At 39.9% G+C, this 17,438-nt stretch overlaps 1 protein-coding gene across 1 annotated transcript; it reads left to right on the top strand.

Annotated features, from left to right (window-relative positions):
• The first annotated feature begins 417 nt into the window (after positions 1-417).
• Positions 418-17,423, top strand: cep83 (centrosomal protein 83). The gene is made up of 16 exons (XM_041780583.1): positions 418-505; positions 1,518-1,737; positions 1,887-2,037; positions 2,939-3,031; positions 4,269-4,400; positions 4,588-4,839; positions 5,008-5,139; positions 6,812-6,926; positions 7,164-7,308; positions 7,532-7,681; positions 8,068-8,143; positions 9,664-9,821; positions 9,903-10,032; positions 10,415-10,518; positions 10,600-10,789; positions 16,897-17,423. The coding sequence occupies exons 2-16, from the start codon at positions 1,538-1,540 to the stop codon at positions 17,029-17,031; spliced, it is 2,163 nt and encodes a 720-aa protein (XP_041636517.1). The 5' UTR covers positions 418-505; positions 1,518-1,537; the 3' UTR covers positions 17,032-17,423.
• The last annotated feature ends 15 nt before the right edge of the window (positions 17,424-17,438 follow it).

The raw sequence follows: 17,438 nt of genomic DNA, 5'->3' as shown, positions 1-17,438 counted from the left end.
TATATATATATATATATATATATATATATTTTTTTTTTTTTTTTTCCAAATAAGGGAAAAACATATTTTTGGAAACTGTTATTTTCTAAATCAGTACTAAAAAAATGTATTTTTCTATGCCGCTTAATATTTGCACCTTTTAGTAAAGAAATACACAGTTCAAAACTTTCATAATTCGCTGCATTTTATGGTAATCAGTGTTCGTTTTTTATAATAAACAGTGTAGCCGTTAAACCGTAATCATGATTAGGTTTGTCTGATTTAAATATATTGCATCCTTTCCTTCCTCTTCTTTACGTTTATCACATTTTCTGCAGAATATACACAAGAAGTCTTCAGTCTATGCGCGCGAAAGATGCGCCTGAGAATCTCTCTGGGAGAGAAATGCACCCTGGGAAAATATTTCCCATGATCCCACAGTTTGTAGTTTATAGATTAGCTGGCTAGCATTTGCTAGCAACGTAAATAGAAAGGAAAGGAAAGAAAAAAATCCAAGTAAGAAGAGGTAAGAGCCTGTAAAGTTACGCATACTTGTCCACAATTCACCAACACTTTTCTGGAGCGTATTTAGTTGTTTGCAGGTTAAATATGCGCCGGTTTGCTACATAATAGTAGCTATATTACAAGCTAATTTCAGGTATTTTTGCCATCGATAACATTCTGTAGTAGTTGCTAACAAGTACTTGTAAAGCTTTGAATGTAGTGACAGGTTTTAGAGCGTATTAAATCCACGTATGCGAATTTACCTCATGAGTTTTTACAGTCTGTTTACACGGCTTGGCATACAAGAGGAAGTGTCCGATAACGGACGCATAAAAGTGGCTGCCAGGAAAAGTTAGCTTGCTAGTTAGCATAACAGAGAGCGCGATATTTGAAAACAAGAATTATAATCAAAAGCCACAGTCAGTACACAATATAATGGTCCCCTGTCACATTTATTGACAGTGATGCTAGGTTTTGTGTAACCAGACTTTGGTTGCTATGGTTAACCATAGTCTGGTTATATATCTGAAGGGAGGCAGATGTCAACAAAGGCCATCCTTCACGCTGTATGAGGTTGTGTTTAGTTTTGTGGCAGTCATTCCACCTGTATCTTTTGTATTTGTTTTAAAGATGTGAAACAGTGTGTACTTGGATGATAATATGTAGAAATTGAATTATGTCTGACCAAGGTCACTGGTCTAAAAATAGCCTCAGAGATAGAAAGGATGTTAAGAGGCTGAAGTGTTAAGAAGAGGCATTCAGACTACAACAGGGAACTAATCACTTGAGATTGACTCAGACTTGCTCTATCTGCTGAGTGGTTGTGATTACCGTAGTAGCTTTGGGACTCCTCTTAAAGCCACCATGGTAACTAACCGTCAACAAAGCTCATTTTCCCTCTTAAAGCTCCTCACCGTCAAAGACTGAGTCCAGACAGTTTCTGTCTCATTTAAAAGACTGAGCAGTCGCTGACACACCGTGTACTGTTTTATAGATACAGATACATTGATTTCTTCATCTTCTCCTGTCTTCAGCTCTTTCCTGCAGAGGTGAGATGACTTCTTCAGTCCTCGACCAGTCACCTCCACTGGTCCCAAACTTGGAGTCAGGGATGGGGCGGTCTGCTGCCATGCTGGGGCTGTCTGCTGGGCTCGGAGGGGCAGAGATGGAGCTGCAGAAGATGCTGATTGACGAGAAGATGAAGTGTGAAATCCACCGGAAAAATTACCAGACACTGAAAGCTGAACACACAAGGTCTGGCTAAACCAGTTTAAACATTTGACAATCAAAAAAAAAAAAAAATCTGCAATTTAACAGCCTGGGAAAAAAAATCATGCTTATTTTTTCATCATTCTTTTAACTTGCTTAGTCTCAAGTGCTCTAACTTTATTTAATTTTTGCAGTTTACAGGATAAGCTCATCCAAGCACAGGGTGAACTGAAGCGCCTGTGGGGCGACAAGCAGGCCGACCAGGAGAAAATGCAGCTGCTGTTGGCTGAGCTTCAAGGTGAACTGCAGGACAAAACCAGAGAGGTGGAGGAGCTTCGAATGAGGGTAAACAAAACATGGAAAGAAGAATATCTTCTGAGTTAAAATCTGTGTTTGCTTGTGTATTTTTTTTCTTTCAAAGGCAACAAAAGAGAGAAGAAAGAGCACTAGAGATGAATAGATGGATTAGAATGAGCAGAAAGAGGGTAAATGCAAATTTGAGAACAATGCAATACTTAAAACAATTTGAATAATTTCTAAAAATGCCAGTACAATGACGCTATCATAAAGGGGTGCACTGAAACCAGTATCACGACCAATGCAAAATCTATCTACTTGTACTTATAAAACATTGCCGTTTCAAAGCATGTGAGCCTTTTGCTAATATAGCATGAAGGTGGAGTTGGAAAAGTTGTAGTTTGGAGAAAAGGTTTAAACGGTCTTCACGTGTGATGATTGGTATTGTGTTGAACCATTTGCGGTCTCTGTGCAGCGGTGTGCAGCTTTTTTAGCACCATATGTTTTTGCTATTGAGTGTTTGCACCCTCGACCTAACCCTATACGCAGCCAGAGACTTGGGAAGAATCTTTTCAATCAAAGCAGCTTTTATTACGTAACGGTATAGCCCTGTTGGCTTTAAATGCAGGGTCTGAATTAATGAGGGAGAAAAGATAGTGAAAAGTAGCACCATCATTTCATGTCAACAGGACTGATATTGGCCGCTACCAATGTTAATTTGATGCTCCTGTGCATCCCTAGATACTGTAGCGTATCTGCCCTGGTGCCAGCTGATCAGAATCAGCCAATACTTAACGCTTAATTTGGCAGATGCTTATTGTATTTCCTTGTCAGAAGCATGAACATATATGAATATATAATTTTTAAAGAAGTAAAAATCATGTTTAAGGGGCCTTGACCTGATGAGGCTCAGATTTTTGAGATTTTAAACGTGTTTTTTGTCGATCAGGTGATGACTCCCCAGCGGCTGGAGCTGCTCAGAGCTCAGGTACAGCAGGAGATGGAGGTTCCAGTCAGAGAGAGATATAATCAACTGGAGGAGGTCAGTAAGTCTTTGTGTTACTATGTCATGAATGAAAGATGTTAGTGCTAGCAGTTTTCTTTGTGTTAAAATAATAATGATAGTAGTAATTATAATAAATCTTTATTTTTAAAACACTTTTTAAAACAGATGATAAAAAGTGCTTCACAGAACATTAAACATGTACAGCAGATCAGATTAATATCAGCAAATTCTATGGGGCCAATTTTTTTTTATGCACCAGCTTGGTGCATAAAACCTGGTAAGACAAAAGAAGTATGTCACATTGTATTCAACTCCTACATAAAGTCAGGAAAAAGACCTCGGTCAAAAAAGTGTTTTTTTTAAGTGACTTAAAGGAAAGCATAGAGTCAACCGACCTGATTTCCTCAGGCAGGTTGTTCAGAGCTTTGGTGCACGGATAGAAAATGCTCTGTCCCCCTTAGTTTTCAGCTGAGCTTCTGGTATTTCTGAGGTGATTAAAAACAGGACTGTACAAGTTTTGTCGTTTGCTGCTTGAAATACAAATAGCTGTCAAACTATATGCTGAGATTCCTTGCAGTTAGTGTAATGCAGTCCACTAAGGGACCAGCAGATGGCAGAATATGTTTTGGGACCCAATTACCAGGACCTCAGTTTATTCAACTGCAGGAAATTCTCTGACATCCAGTCTTCAATATCAACATACAGTTGTTTAAAGCACTCAACTTCCCAGGGTCAGTGGCTTTAACAGACAGGTAAAACTGTGTGTCATCAGCATAGAGATTAGATAAAACACCATGCCTTTGTATTATATGCATCAGGCGAAACATGTGCAAAAAATAAAATTGTTCCCAAAACTGACCCCTGGGGCACACTGTACCAAACCTGTAAAAACTGCAACATGTGGTTGCAACACAAAACCTTCTACAAGCAAGGTTTAGTTAAAAAACACTCTAAAATTGTACCTGTGCCTTCAAAGAATTATTGACTGCAGGGAGGACATCAATAGCTGCAAACCAATGACATGTTTTAGTTTCTAAATTGCCTTGAAACGCTGTCTACTGATGAGGGATTATCCTGTTATTATCATCAAATATTCTTCTCTCATGTTGGCATTAGCAGCTGTGGCTTTGAGTCCGTAGCAACAGTCAAGAGATTGGTGTTGATTGCCTTTTGAAAACCATTTTGAAAGTCTTTGCTTTGAGTGGGATAATGTAATTTCCATTTTGTCTGCTTGATTGCTCCCTCTCTTCTCTGTACTTGTGCATCCTTGTAGGAAGCAGAGAAGTACAGATCTGAGTACAACAAGCTGCGATATGAGAACACCTTACTGAAGACACAGTTTGAGCACCAGAAAGAAGAACACGCTCGTGAGCTGGAGGAGAAGAAGATACGCTATGGAGCAGAAGTGGGTTAATTTTCTCTATATACTATTTGATTATTAGCCATGATGCCTTAACCATCCTAGAAGGACTTACCTGAGTGAAAACATGTTTGATATTGTAGAAGCATTTAGCTGCTGAAAGTGTCTGGTTACTGTTTTGCCCTATAATAAATGTCGATATTTATCTAAATGAGCACCTTTTTGTCGTCAGATCTCTCGTCTGGAGAGGGACAAGGAAGACATGGTGGCTCAGTACCAGAGTTCAGACCCAATGCGTGATGGGAAACGAGTGGAGGCACTGCTGCGAGAGAAAGCCCAGCTCCACCTGAGGTTAAAGAACTTGGAAGCAGAGGTGGCTGAGCTCCACGCCCAGAAAGAAAACTCAGGCCAACAAGCTGAGAGCGTCCAACGCATCCAGATCAGACAGCTCTTAGAGTCTCAGGCGGAGGTGAAGTCGCTGGAGGTGAGACAGAGCAGGCCTGTAGAGTAACAGCACTAGGAAACCCTTTATTTCTACCTTTCTTTTTGATGCGGCAGCTACTTGATGTTCATTTGATTATGACTGGGCTATCTATGAAAGAGGTGATATGTCTTTTCTGTGATGGATTTATCTGATTGGTTGGTGTGACAGGCGGAGCGTCAGTCGTTGCGTCTGCAGCTGGAGCGGATGGAGAGTGAGCTTCACGCAAGCAACGAGCAGAACAGTCAGCTCACTGTCCGCCTGCACAAAGCTGAGAGAGAGGTCAACTCTCTCACCTCCAAGGTACACAGCTCTTTGACGTCTAAGATGTTTAATGTTAGAATAAACATGCTGTAAACATGTGAAGACACTGTGATCTACATGTGACAAAATTTTGGATTAAGACGATTAGGAAGTTTTTCACTCCTTTCCTGGCTTGGTTTAACGTGGGCGGGGCAAATATAGGAGCTGATGATGTCACCAGCCCTTTATGGGGAATTTCCCCACCCCTAATGCTACGACATAAACTCACTGAGCAGTTCATTTCAGTACAGTCTGTTGTTAGCTGATATCACTGCCTTCATTGAAAGTTAACAGTCAGTTAAATGCTGTTTTTTTTGGTTCATTGTAAGGTAAATTTGCCAAATCAGTCATGGTGGTCATTAAAATTTTAATAACTGAGAGATTTGAGCCAGAAAGCAGACTTTGTCTCTACTCTAGTACTACTACTCTAGGGCCAGGCAGCTTCGTTCTGATTATAGATCACTGTGAGGTTAAGGGGCAGGCTAATAGAATGAGTCTATTTTTCACTTGAACCAGATGCTTCAGGAACAAATATCTAACCTGCTGAAGGTATTTTCACTTTTCTTTAGTCCTAGATGATTAAAAGAAGCGGACTGTGTCTGTCTCTCTACAAGCAAAAACAGTTTAATCCCTCATGTCTGTTAGTGTTGAGCTGCTATTGGTTAGCAAAGTTTCTGTTGCTAGACACGGTATATTCCTGTTAAGTCTGTCACAATAAAAGCTTCCAATGCTTTGTCAAAAAATATTAAAGATAATAGGGATATTTCCAGAAATAAATGCTGTCCTCTTTAAACCCATTTAAACAGTGTGTCACCAGGGATTTATCTGTTTTTGGCATTAGGATACCAAGTAGTTATCCTTAATGCTTTGTGTGGATGCACCTCAATGTGTACTAAAATGATTTGATATCTGATAGCTCAGACTATTTGTGGAGGAGGTCTGGGATGCCTGGGAGCTGACAATTGCAGGTCTTTTCAGAGGTATGGGTTAATTCCTGTTTCAGTGATAAGAGCTGGTCTCTTGGTCCCTAAATTGCTCCTCATTTGGGACAGCTTTGCCTATTAAGTCTTTAAAATAAAAAAAAAAGAAAAAGAACAAGAAACCACCTCTCAAACAGGCACTGGCTCCCATCATTCACAAAAAGAGCCATCTCTTAGAACCAGCTGGTCTTCAATCGACACATCATGACTCCCTTGAATTTAGTAGTCTTTTACAATTCAACAAGCACCCACAAGATTTATTTTATAAATAGCATATCCCGCAATCATTTAAAAGCATGTTTATGACATGAGGGAGAAAAGCTGTTAAAGAGGCACTGCTAGCCTCTTTGCTTGTGGCTTAGAGGCTAGCATGTCAGTCTTATTACCAGTGGCTTCTCTACTCTTTGCTTGCAGGGTTACCAAGATATGGTAAAAAGCCACATATGATGTCTGAACTGAGCTCAGGTCATCACTGAAGGCGCATTGTTAATGGTTGATTGGGACAGATGAACTCAGGTGTAGTCAGTCAGTGTGTTTACCTTCTGCTGATTGGCTGCTACCAAGTTGAAGAGGAACAAGAGTTTGTTCAGTTTTCTTCAGTTGCCCAGTAAAACTCATTTCTTGCAACTTACTTGTGTACTAAAGCTTTAAAATCTGAAAAAGGATCTAATTTTTGTTTTTCTGGTTCTCAGGTTGAAAGTCTGAAGCATTCACATAAACTGGAGGTGACCGAGATCAAACTTGAGTGCACACGCTCTAAAGGGGATTTGGAGAGGGAGAGAGATGCACTGAAAGGACAGATTGATGGTATGAAATACACAAACACTCACACTACTTCTCTTATCCTTATTTGATTTTATGTTCAGTCATTAAATGGATGCTGTGTAATGTTTGTGTCCTGTATTGTAAAGATTATTTGATTTTACTTAAGTAAACTATTAATTTCACATCTAGGCTCTTATTTTGTATTTTATTTGCCATCTGAAGAATTAGGAAAACTTGAATTGTGTGTGTTTGAACCATTTCCCCCCTTATTTGTCTCAGTCCTACAAACAGACTTGGAGATCCTGAATTTTACAGTGGAGCGGCACAAAGAAGCTCTGGTGGAAAAAGAGAGGGAGATCGTCCGGAAGGTGCAGTCCGCCCGAGAAGAGGAGTTCAGCAAGACGGCCCTGTTGCACGAAGAAAAGTGAGGAAGAGCCTCGTCTCATTTTAGGGGCTGATTTCAGTCATCTGCTGGATTTGTATCAGAAGTCAGTCAGTGATGTTGAGTTTTCTGTAAAAATGCTTAAACTGTTGAAAATCTAAGATGAATTCTCAATTCTCATACTAGCATCTTGTTACTTTATTAATTTATAATTTTCTCTATTTTAGTGTAATTTTGAAGGAAACTTAATGTTTGCATTTGCTAGGCTGGAGTTGGAGAAGCAACTTGCTAATCTTGAAAAGCAGAGGGTGCTGCAGGACGCTGCCAGCAAGGACTACAAAGAGGAATGGGAGGAGCGTCTTCGTAATGCCACACAGGGAGAGGAGTCGGCTCGTAGTGAGCTGCAGAACCTCAGGTCAGCTTTACACAAAACGTTTATACCCCACCCCAAACCTCTGTCATCCTTATCCTCATTATCTTCAGATTAATGTCCCTTAATTATTCATGTTGAGGCAAAAATTTATCATCTATAAAGTAGTTATATGAAAGGTAATAGGAGGGGGTTTCTGTGACACAACACTCCGTGTGTGACAGCCACAGTGGTTTGTGGTTGCTACACAAACATCCTGTGCTAAACTGCTATAAATAAAACATTACAGGATTGTGAAGACTTTGCACCATTTTTAAACAGTCTTTTTTTATTGTATTGTATGAAATTCAAAGCTTAGTCATTTCTTTTGCACAGATGTTATGCAGTTATTTCTAGATGAATCCTTTCATTAATAAAATCCTGTCTTACAGAACCAAACTACAGAAGCAAAGCTCAAAGATTGAGGAACTGGAGCGACAGAAAGGACAAATTTCTGACCTACAGCGTGTAAGTTGATTTCAGCTTCTCTAGTGTATAATAATATCAATGATGTCTGATATTCTCGTAGCGCCAACACTAAAGAAAGACCGCCTTAAAACTGCTATCAATCCAGTCTTATGACCACCTTACACCTAACGACTGAGACAGATTTTGCAAGTCTCCAGTGATTTTACTCTGACTTTGGAATTTTGTCAGCGACGTTGAAATCGGAGGCAAAGTGGTTAGGTGTAGACCGCCTTTAGGTTGCAAAGGGATCAGGCGCGAACAGCCCTTTTTAAATCCAGCTGCAAATTCTCTTTTGAAATGAGGTCTTGGCTTTCACTTGGCCACTCCAGAACATTTACCTTGTTGTCTGTAAACCATTTCGGTGTTGCTTTAACTGTGTGCTTCATGTCATTGTATTGGTGGAAAATAAATCTCCTCCCAAGCTGTAGTTCTCTTGCAGACTGAGTAAGACTCTCCTTCAGGATTTTCCTATATTTTGTGCGTTCATTATACCCGCTACCTTAATAAGTCTTCCAGGGCTGGCAGCTGAGAAGAATCTCCACAGCATGATGCTGCCATCACCATGCTTCACAGTGGGAATGGAGTGTTTGTGGTGATGTGTAGTTGAGGGTGTCCACCAAACATAGCATCTTATCTAATGGCCAAAAAGCACCATTTTAGTCTCAGACCAAAGAACTTTTTCCTTCTTCATTATGGAGTTTCCCACATGCCTTTTGATGAACTCTAGTTGAGATTTAACAGCAGTTTTCTCTTTGCCACTCTCCCATAAAGCTTTGACTAGTGAAATACTCAGGCAAAAATTGTATTCAGAGTCTCTCCCATCTCAGCTGCTGAAGCTTGTAACTCATTCAGAGTAATCATAGGTGTCTTGGTGGCCTCTCACTAGTCTCCTTCTTGAACGGTCTCTCAGTTTCTGAGGACGGCCTGATCTAGGCAGATTTACACATGTGCCATATTCCTTCCATTTCTTGATGCTGGATTTAACTGAACTCAGGAGGATGTTCACTGCCTTGGATTTTTTTGTATCCATCCCCTGACTTACAGTTTTCAATAACCTTTTCTGTGAGTGCTTGGATTGTTCTTTTGTCTTCATGGTGTAATGGTAGGCAGGAATACTGATATACAGGTGACTGGACCTTTCAGACACAGGTGTCTTTAAACTGCAATCACTTGAGACACATTCACTGCACTCAGGTGATCCCCATTTCACTAATTGTGAGATTACATGCATAGTTTTATTTTAACTGACATCAAATTGTAGAAATCTGTTAGAGTTTGTTTTGTCAAAAAGCCAAATTATATTGACCATAATTGATTTATAAAATCAATAAAAGGGTGAAACATCCAAGAGGATGAATACTTTTTTATAGTCACTGTACGCCTAGTGATTGAAATATTAAGAAAGCTTCTAGCAGCCTGTTGCACAAAAAAGTTGACTTTTACTCAAATGTATCTCACAAATACAGGGGAGTTTTTGTATTCCTAGAGTAAATGCAAGTTTTGTTTGTTTGGTCCAACAGCAGAACCAGGAGCTCGGTCTCCAGCTGGGGACTATTTCTCACTCTGAGAGTGACCTAAAAGCGACAAACCAGCGACTGAAAGAAACCCTGGAGGAAGTGAGAGAGGAGCTGAGAACGGCCAGGGGACAGGCTGAGAAAAGCCAATACGAGGCAGAGAGGTAGGTGCTGTAGACGAATCAGCTCTAGTAAAAACATGACCCCTTGTCTTCTGTCGTCACTGTGTGGTTCCTCCTCTACAGGATGGTGGAGGACCGTCGGGTGGAGTGGTTGGAGGAGAAACACAAGCTGCAGGAGCGAGAGGCTGAGCTACAGCAGAAATACTCTCAGGCAAAAGAGAAGCTGCAGAGGGCAGCAGGGGCTCAGAAGAAGGTACTGCTCAATACTGTCTTTGACTTCAGCAGCTGATGAAAATGCATGACAAGAATTTGTGATATGAAGTTTAAGATACATGAAACACAAAGGAAGTGAAAGACTGAAAAATCTGCAACCTACCAGTTAAAGATGATAGGCTCACACATGACTGATGTTATGTCTCACAATATACTGAGTAAGTCTAATGAGTAATGCCTTTTTGACCCTGCAGTCAGACTATTTAAGCCAGTAATACCTTGGTGTTGGTTTGCTCATTCTTCCTCCTTGTACTTCCTTTTATGGCTTTCTGACACCAAAACAGGGTTCAGAAAGATTGTTTTGTCCCTCTGCAGCTTGCTGGCTTCTTATCTGTGTTTGTGCATGTGTGTTTGTTGTACAGAGAAAAACACAGACGGAGAACAGAGAGAAGAGGTTGAAAGATAAAATCCAGCTGCTGGAGGCCAAAATAGAAGAGGTGGAACTAGAAGCTGCCGCAGCTAAGAAGTGAGTTCTGATTTTTATGATTGAAAGGTGCCAAAGTGGAGTTGATATGAGAAAAAAAAGTCCTATTTTGTCTTTCTTTAGACGTTCAAACTTCTCAGAGGAGCAAGCTCAACTCAGCAGACGGTTGAAGGAGCTGCAGAGACGACACAATGAGTTCAGACGTCTTCTATTGGGTGGCCAGGGTCCCTACAATGTTGGACCCGCCTTCCTGACCTCCACACCCACTCCTTTTCTCCTCCTTGGGTCTGATGGACAAATGTCCAACATACCAGTGAGTAGAACACGCTGTGAACTGAGCTTTCCTACATAAGAGCTAACTTTAAAAGTTCATCATACAAATACTTAAGTGCAAACGCTTTAAAAAGGTTGTGTTCAGACAACATGAAATGACTCTCTTTTCTCTAACCTCCACTCTGAGAAATGTTACCCTCTTGCTCTCTCTCGGTGGTCATAAAGGGATTTTTCTTTAATGTCAGGTTGATCATTTGAAGTCATACACATGCAGCTGAAAACATCTCAGAGCCTGCTGTGTGAGGTTGGCTTGTGGTTAAACACCACATGCCACACACTGTTTAATATTATCTTCACTGGTTTTTTGATTTTTTGATTTTTTTGAGCTTTTGATTTACTGGTCAATCTATGTTCCAACCCTCACCTGTGGTCATGAACTCTGGGTAATGAAGAAAGAATGAGATCGTGGATACGTGGAATGAGTTTTCTTCAGAGATTGGCTGTGCTCAGTCATAGAGATGGGGTGAGGAGTTCAGACATCAGACAGGTAACTAATGCTGGCCTTACACCAGAGGACTTTGCAAAAACTCTTAAAAGACTCTAAAAAGACTGACACCTGAAAACTTCTCACATCTTAAGACAATTTTTCAACAAGTCGCTGAGTTTTAAGGCTCAGACTAAGAATTTGCAAAGACTGTGGGTCACTAACTACAAGACCAGAATACATTCCTTTTGAGATTATTTCCCATCATGCTTCTGGTGGAAATTCACAATGACATTTTTTTAAGCAGATAACCAAATGAAGAAGGAGAAAGAGATCACTTTTGAGTTAATATCGCTTATAATCCGATGGTCTTAAATTATTTACATCAAGCAGAAATGAAAGGAAAGTTTGACACCAAAGCAACTTTGCATTTTACTGCAACAACCTAGGGTGTCTGGGTTGACTTGCTCAGCCTGTGACCTGGCCCTGTATAAGTGGAAGAAGACTGATGCATGGATAGACAAATCTTTTCAAAATATCCTGAGTGAGATGCATGTGTGAACCCAAATAGCAGAGAATTTCACTCCAACTTTACCCTGAAAATACCCTGCTTGCTCCCAGTACCTTTGTCTAATAATAAATCTTTGAACAAGCAGGTAGGAAGTTCTCCACCCAGCTAACCCTGACATGTGCAGAAAGAACTAAAGCAGTGTTGCTCAACCTCTCTCAACTGAGGAGCCAAATTGGTGAAAAATACCTTTGCAAGAGCCACAATCTAAGTGGTGAAAGTGGCAAAAACGGGTTGAAGTTGCAATAAAAATAAGTTAAAGGTGGCAAAAAGGGTAAAAAAGTGGCATGAATGGGTGACAAGGGACAAAGTAGGTGGGTGAGAAGTGATTAAAATGGGCAAAAAACACCAAAGAGTGGCAAAAATGTGAACAGAAAAGCATCATTCAATGGCAAAAGGTAGTTTAAATGGGCAAAAAGTGGCAATAAAGGGATACAAAATTGTAAATAGCAAAAATGGGATAAAAGTGGCAAAAAAAATGGGCTTAAAGCAGTGATAATTGATTAAAGTGGCAAAAAATGCGAAAAAGGTAAAAAAATATTGCAAATACAGGCAATTGAGATATATGGACAAAATAATAAGGTTGACATAGAAGACCAAATGTGTACGTGTGGGAAACAAACTGATTATTCTGACTTGCAGTGGATAAGGTTTTCTGGGGAATAATATTTCATATTAAGATATACAAGAGCCACAAATCATCACAAAAAAGCCACATGTGACCCAAGAGCCATGCGTTGAGTATCACTGAACTAAAGAGTGAACTAAACAGGAAACAGGAAGTATGTGCAATACATTGGCCCTGTTTAAATTAGCAAACAATGTGTTAAGGCATTTAGATACCAAGTGAATTCCCTTTAGTATGTGCCTCCACATTATGCATAAACACTGCCTCTTCAGTGACAACCTGATATCTGAACTCACGCACCTGCCTGATATGCAAACAACAGCTCATGCATGATTTCTGGGGCTCTCACTGTGGCTTGGTAACTCTACAAGCTGTGTGCAGTGAACCTGCTGGTGAAAAGATAAATGGGGGGGCTAAGAAGCTTACAGTGCCTCTTTATAAGCTTTCTCCATGTTGTTGGGACTCTGTGATTATCATTTAGCAAATCAATCTTTTGGGGCATTAAACTGACAACTCTCCTAAAGTTACAAGAAAGCTGCAATCTATCATTCATGGATGAGTGGGTTCTAATAGCTGGTTCTTTTTCTGAATAACTGGAGCTGGCTCCCATTTAAGAATTTTATTCTTTCAAAGGTAAAAAAAAAATAGGCAAAATGGTAATAAATAAAGAGCATTTTGGGGGCTTCAGTCTAGCTGTAATCTCCAGTCTGTTAATGCAGTTCAGGACTTTGCTTGCATTTGAATGCAATTTTAAGCAGGAAATTAAGCAATATTTTGTTTCCCAGAACTGGTATTTTTTAACTTTGCAAAGTTGATAGATCCACCCAATGTCATGTCTTGCATCAGGTGGATCCGTCTTGCAAAGCTTCAAGCTGAAATACAGTTGAAACCAGAAGTTTACATACACTATATAAAAAGGAACATAAACTTTTTTTTTTCTCACCGTCTAACATTAAATCAGATTAAACTTTTCCTGCTTTTGGTCAATTAGGATTACCAAAATTATTTCTATTTGCTAAATGCCAGAATAATGAGAGAGATCATTTTTTAGACAATTTTTTATTATTTTCTTGAGAGTCAGAAGTTGACATACATTTCATTAGTATTTGGTAGCATTGCCTTCAAACTGTATGACTTGGGTCAAACGTTTTGGATATGCTTCCACAAGCTTCTCACAATAGTTGCAGGAATTTTGGCCCATTCCTCCTGGCAGAACTGGTGTAACTGAGCCACGTTTGTAGGGCGCCTTGCTCGCACATGCCTTTTCAGCTCTGCCCATAAATTTTCAATGGGATTGAGATCAGGGCTTTGTGATGGCCACTCCAAAACATTGACTTTGTTATCCTTAAGCCACTTTGTAACCAGTTTGGCAGTGTGCTTAGGGTCATTGTCCATTTGGAAAACCCATTTGCGCCCAAGCTTTAACTTCCTGGCTGATGTCTTGAGATGTTGCTTCAGTATTTCCACATAATGTTCTTTCCCCATGATGCCATCTATTTTGTGAAGTGCACCAGTCCCTCCTGCAGCAAAACAACCCCACAACATGATGCTGCCACCCCCATGTTTCACAGTTGGGATGGTGTTCTCAGGCTTGCAAGCTTCCCCCTATTTTCTCCAAATGTAACGATGGTCATTATGGCCAAAAAGTTCAGTTTTAGTTTTGTCAGACCACAGAACATGTCTCCAAAAATTAAGGTCTTTGTCCCTGTATGCATTTGCAAACTGTAATCTGGCTTTTTTATGTTTCTTTTGGAGTAATGGCTTCTTCCTGGGAGAGTGGCCTTTCAGCCCATGTCAGTACAGGACTCGTTTGACTGTTGATAATGACACACTCTTAACCAGCTTCAGCCAGCATCTCCACAAGGTCTTTTGCTTTTGTTCTTGGGTTGAGATGCACTTTTCGGACCAAAGCACATTCATCTCTGGGACACAGAACCCGTCTCCTTCCTGAGCGGTATGATGGCTGGACATTCCCATGGTGTTTATACTTGCGTATAATTGTTTGAATAGATGAACGTGGCACCTTCAGGCATCTGGAAATTGCACCCAAGGATGAACCACACTTGTGCAAGTCCACAATTCTCTTCCTGATATCTTGGCTGATTTCTTTTGATTTTCCCATGATGTTACACAAAGAAGCAGTGTGTTTCAGGTGTGCCTTAAAATACATCCACAGGTGTGCCTCTAATTAACTCAAATGTTGTCAATAAACCTATCAGAGGCTTCCAAAGACATGACATCATCATCTGGGCTTTCCCAAATTGTTTAAAGGCATAGTAATCTTAGTGTATGTAAACTTCTGACTCTCAAGAAAATAATAAAAAATTGTCTAAAAAATGATCTTTCTCATTATTCTGGCATTTAGCAAATAGAAATAATTTTGGTAACCCTAATTGACCAAAAACAGGAAAAGTTTAATCTGATTTAATGTTAGATGGTGAGAAAAAAAGTTTATGTGCCTTTTTATATAGTGTATGTTAACTTCTGGTTTCAACTGTACCTGCCTGGTCTGTGAATGACTGAGCCAGTCAGCATCATTTGGATGAAAGAGGCTGTAGCTAGAGGTGTGGAAGTGACAGAGAAAATGGCTGGTGAAGAGGTTAGCATGGATGCAGCTACAGCAAAAGTTTTATCAGGACTGGACAACACAAGTTTGTCCATTACCCCTTCAAGTTTACTTTTTGAAAGGTTCTGCCTGTCCTTAACACCAGATGTGAAATATATCCATGCCATTGATCTGTAAACAGTCTGTCTGGCTTGTCACATTAGGCATTTTTTTACTGTACACCGTGTTCCACATTATTATGCAAATGACATTTTTCTCTGATTTTCCTAAATATTAATGCAAATGACAGTCAGAATATTTTTCAAGTCATCAGCCATTAGAGCATAATTCAAATGTTTTTGAACAAACTTCATAATGACAACAATTATTTTTAAAAAATAAAAACCTCAAAATGCACTGTTCCACATTATTAAGCACAACAGTTTTTTAAAACATTTTATAGGTTGTAAAGAACTGAAAATGGTCATTTGTAGAAATTGCAGCATTAGGAGGTCATATTTACTGAAATCAAAGCTATTTCAATTAAAAACATCTTAACAGGACAAGTTCCATGTTAACATAGGAGCCCTTCTTTGATATCACCTTCACTATTCTTGTATCCACTGAACTTGTGAGTTTTTGGAGAGTTTCTGCTAGAATTTTTTTTTTTTTTGCAGGATATCAGAATATCCTCCCAGAGCTGCTGTTTTGATGTGAACTGCCTCCCACCCTCATAGATCTTTAGCTTGAGGATGCTCCAAAGGTTCTCAGTAGGGTTGAGGTCAGGGGAGGATGGGGGCCACACCATGAGTTTCTCTCCTTTTATGTCCATAGCAGCCAATGACACAGAGGTATTCTTTGCAGCATGAGATTGTGGGCATTGTCATGCTTGAAGAAAATTTTGCTACAGAAGGCACAATTCTCTTTTTGTACCATGGAAGAAAGTGGTCAGTCAGAAACTCTATATACTTTGCCAAGGTCATTTTCATACCTTCAAGGACCCTAAAGGGGCCTGTCAGCTCTCTCCTCATGATTCCGGCCCAAACATGACTCCGCCCCCTCCTTGTTGACGTCCCGGCCTCATTGGGACATGGTGGCCATCCACCAACCATCCACTACTCCTCCATCTGGACCATCCAGGGTTGCACGGCACTCATCAGTCAACAAGACTGTTTGAAAATGAGTCTTCATGTATTTCTGGGCCCACTGCAACCATTTCTGCTTGTGAGCATTGGTTGGGGGGGGCTGAATAGTAGGTTTATACACGACTGCAAGCCTCTGGAGGATCCTACACCTTGAGGTTGGTGGGAGAGGCACCAGCAGCTTCAAATACTTGTTTGCTGCTTTGTAAGGCATTTTAGCATCTGCTCTCTTAATCTGATGTATTTGTCTGTCAGAAACCTTCCTGTCTTTATCTGCACAAACCCATCTGTGCTCTGAATCAGCCACAAATTTCTTCACAGTATGATGATAATGCTTATTTTTTCCTGAAATATTGAATGTTTTCATTCCGTGTCCAAGGCATTACACTATTTGACACTTTTCAGCAGCAGAGAGATCCTTTTTCTTTCCCATATTGCTGAAACCTGTGGCCTGCTTAATAATGTGGAACATGTGGAAAAGTGCATTTTGAGGTTTTTATTTTTAAAAAAATAATAGTTATCATTATGAAGTTTGTTCAAAAACATTTGAATTATACTCTAACTGTTGATGACTTGAAAAATATTATGACTGTCATTTGCATTGATATTTAGAAAATCAGAGAAAAACGTCGTTTGCATAATAATGTGGAACGCGAGTAGTATTAAAACAGGTATGAGTATTTTTGATTTTTACTAGAATTGTGTCCAAGTTTAAAATCTTCTGTCATGACAGCTTGTAGTAACAGTTGTAATAACATTTGCTTTTCCTCCGTTCTGCAGGAGGAGCAGCATCAGAAAGAGCTGTCTCTGCTCCGTCGGAGGCTGGAGGACCTGGAGAACGCTCAGCAGCAGCAGATGGAGGAGCTGGGATCTTTAGTGCAAAGGGACCGGCACACACACCAGCCTGACCTCTGATGTCCACAATACTACCTTAATAAATCAGAGCCCACTGGAGTCCCATCTGTTAATCTAGAGGGAAGCTGTGCCTGTTTTTGCCACCACAAACATATCAGTGTTTTTAAAAGCAATACATGGGCTATTTCCTCTACAATAGTTAATGAAAGTGGATTTTCACAGTGTCTTTACAGTTTTGATTGGTTGTGGTTCTATGAAATGTGACAGCACCTTTTAAATATGGACTTCGACTTCCTCAGGTTTTGATTTTGTACTGAGATGTTTGTTGTTTACACATTGACTCCGCAAACTCTCTGAAAAGTTTTATACTGTTGACTTTATACAAATTGCACAATATTGATACAGACTTTTGTTGTACTTGAATTGTACTGATAAAATAATGCACATATAAACCTTTTATAATGTGT

The sequence above is a fragment of the Cheilinus undulatus genome, linkage group 23 (genome assembly GCF_018320785.1).
Source record: "Cheilinus undulatus linkage group 23, ASM1832078v1, whole genome shotgun sequence".
NCBI classification, from domain to species: Eukaryota; Metazoa; Chordata; class Actinopteri; order Labriformes; family Labridae; genus Cheilinus; species Cheilinus undulatus.
Note: the sequence above shows the minus strand (reverse complement) of the source record. Positions and strands in the feature narration are given on the sequence as shown.

What these genes read in the sequence shown, in the direction of transcription:
- cep83 (XM_041780583.1), top strand. Translation starts at nt 1,538, where the DNA reads ATGACTTCTTCAGTCCTCGACCAGTCACCTCCACTGGTCCCAAACTTG. An exon ending in CAGCAGGGGCTCAGAAGAAG is followed by an intron (nt 10,033 to 10,414) that starts GTACTGCTCAAT and finishes TTTGTTGTACAG; the next exon opens with AGAAAAACACAGACGGAGAA. An exon ending in GAAGCTGCCGCAGCTAAGAA is followed by an intron (nt 10,519 to 10,599) that starts GTGAGTTCTGAT and finishes GTCTTTCTTTAG; the next exon opens with ACGTTCAAACTTCTCAGAGG.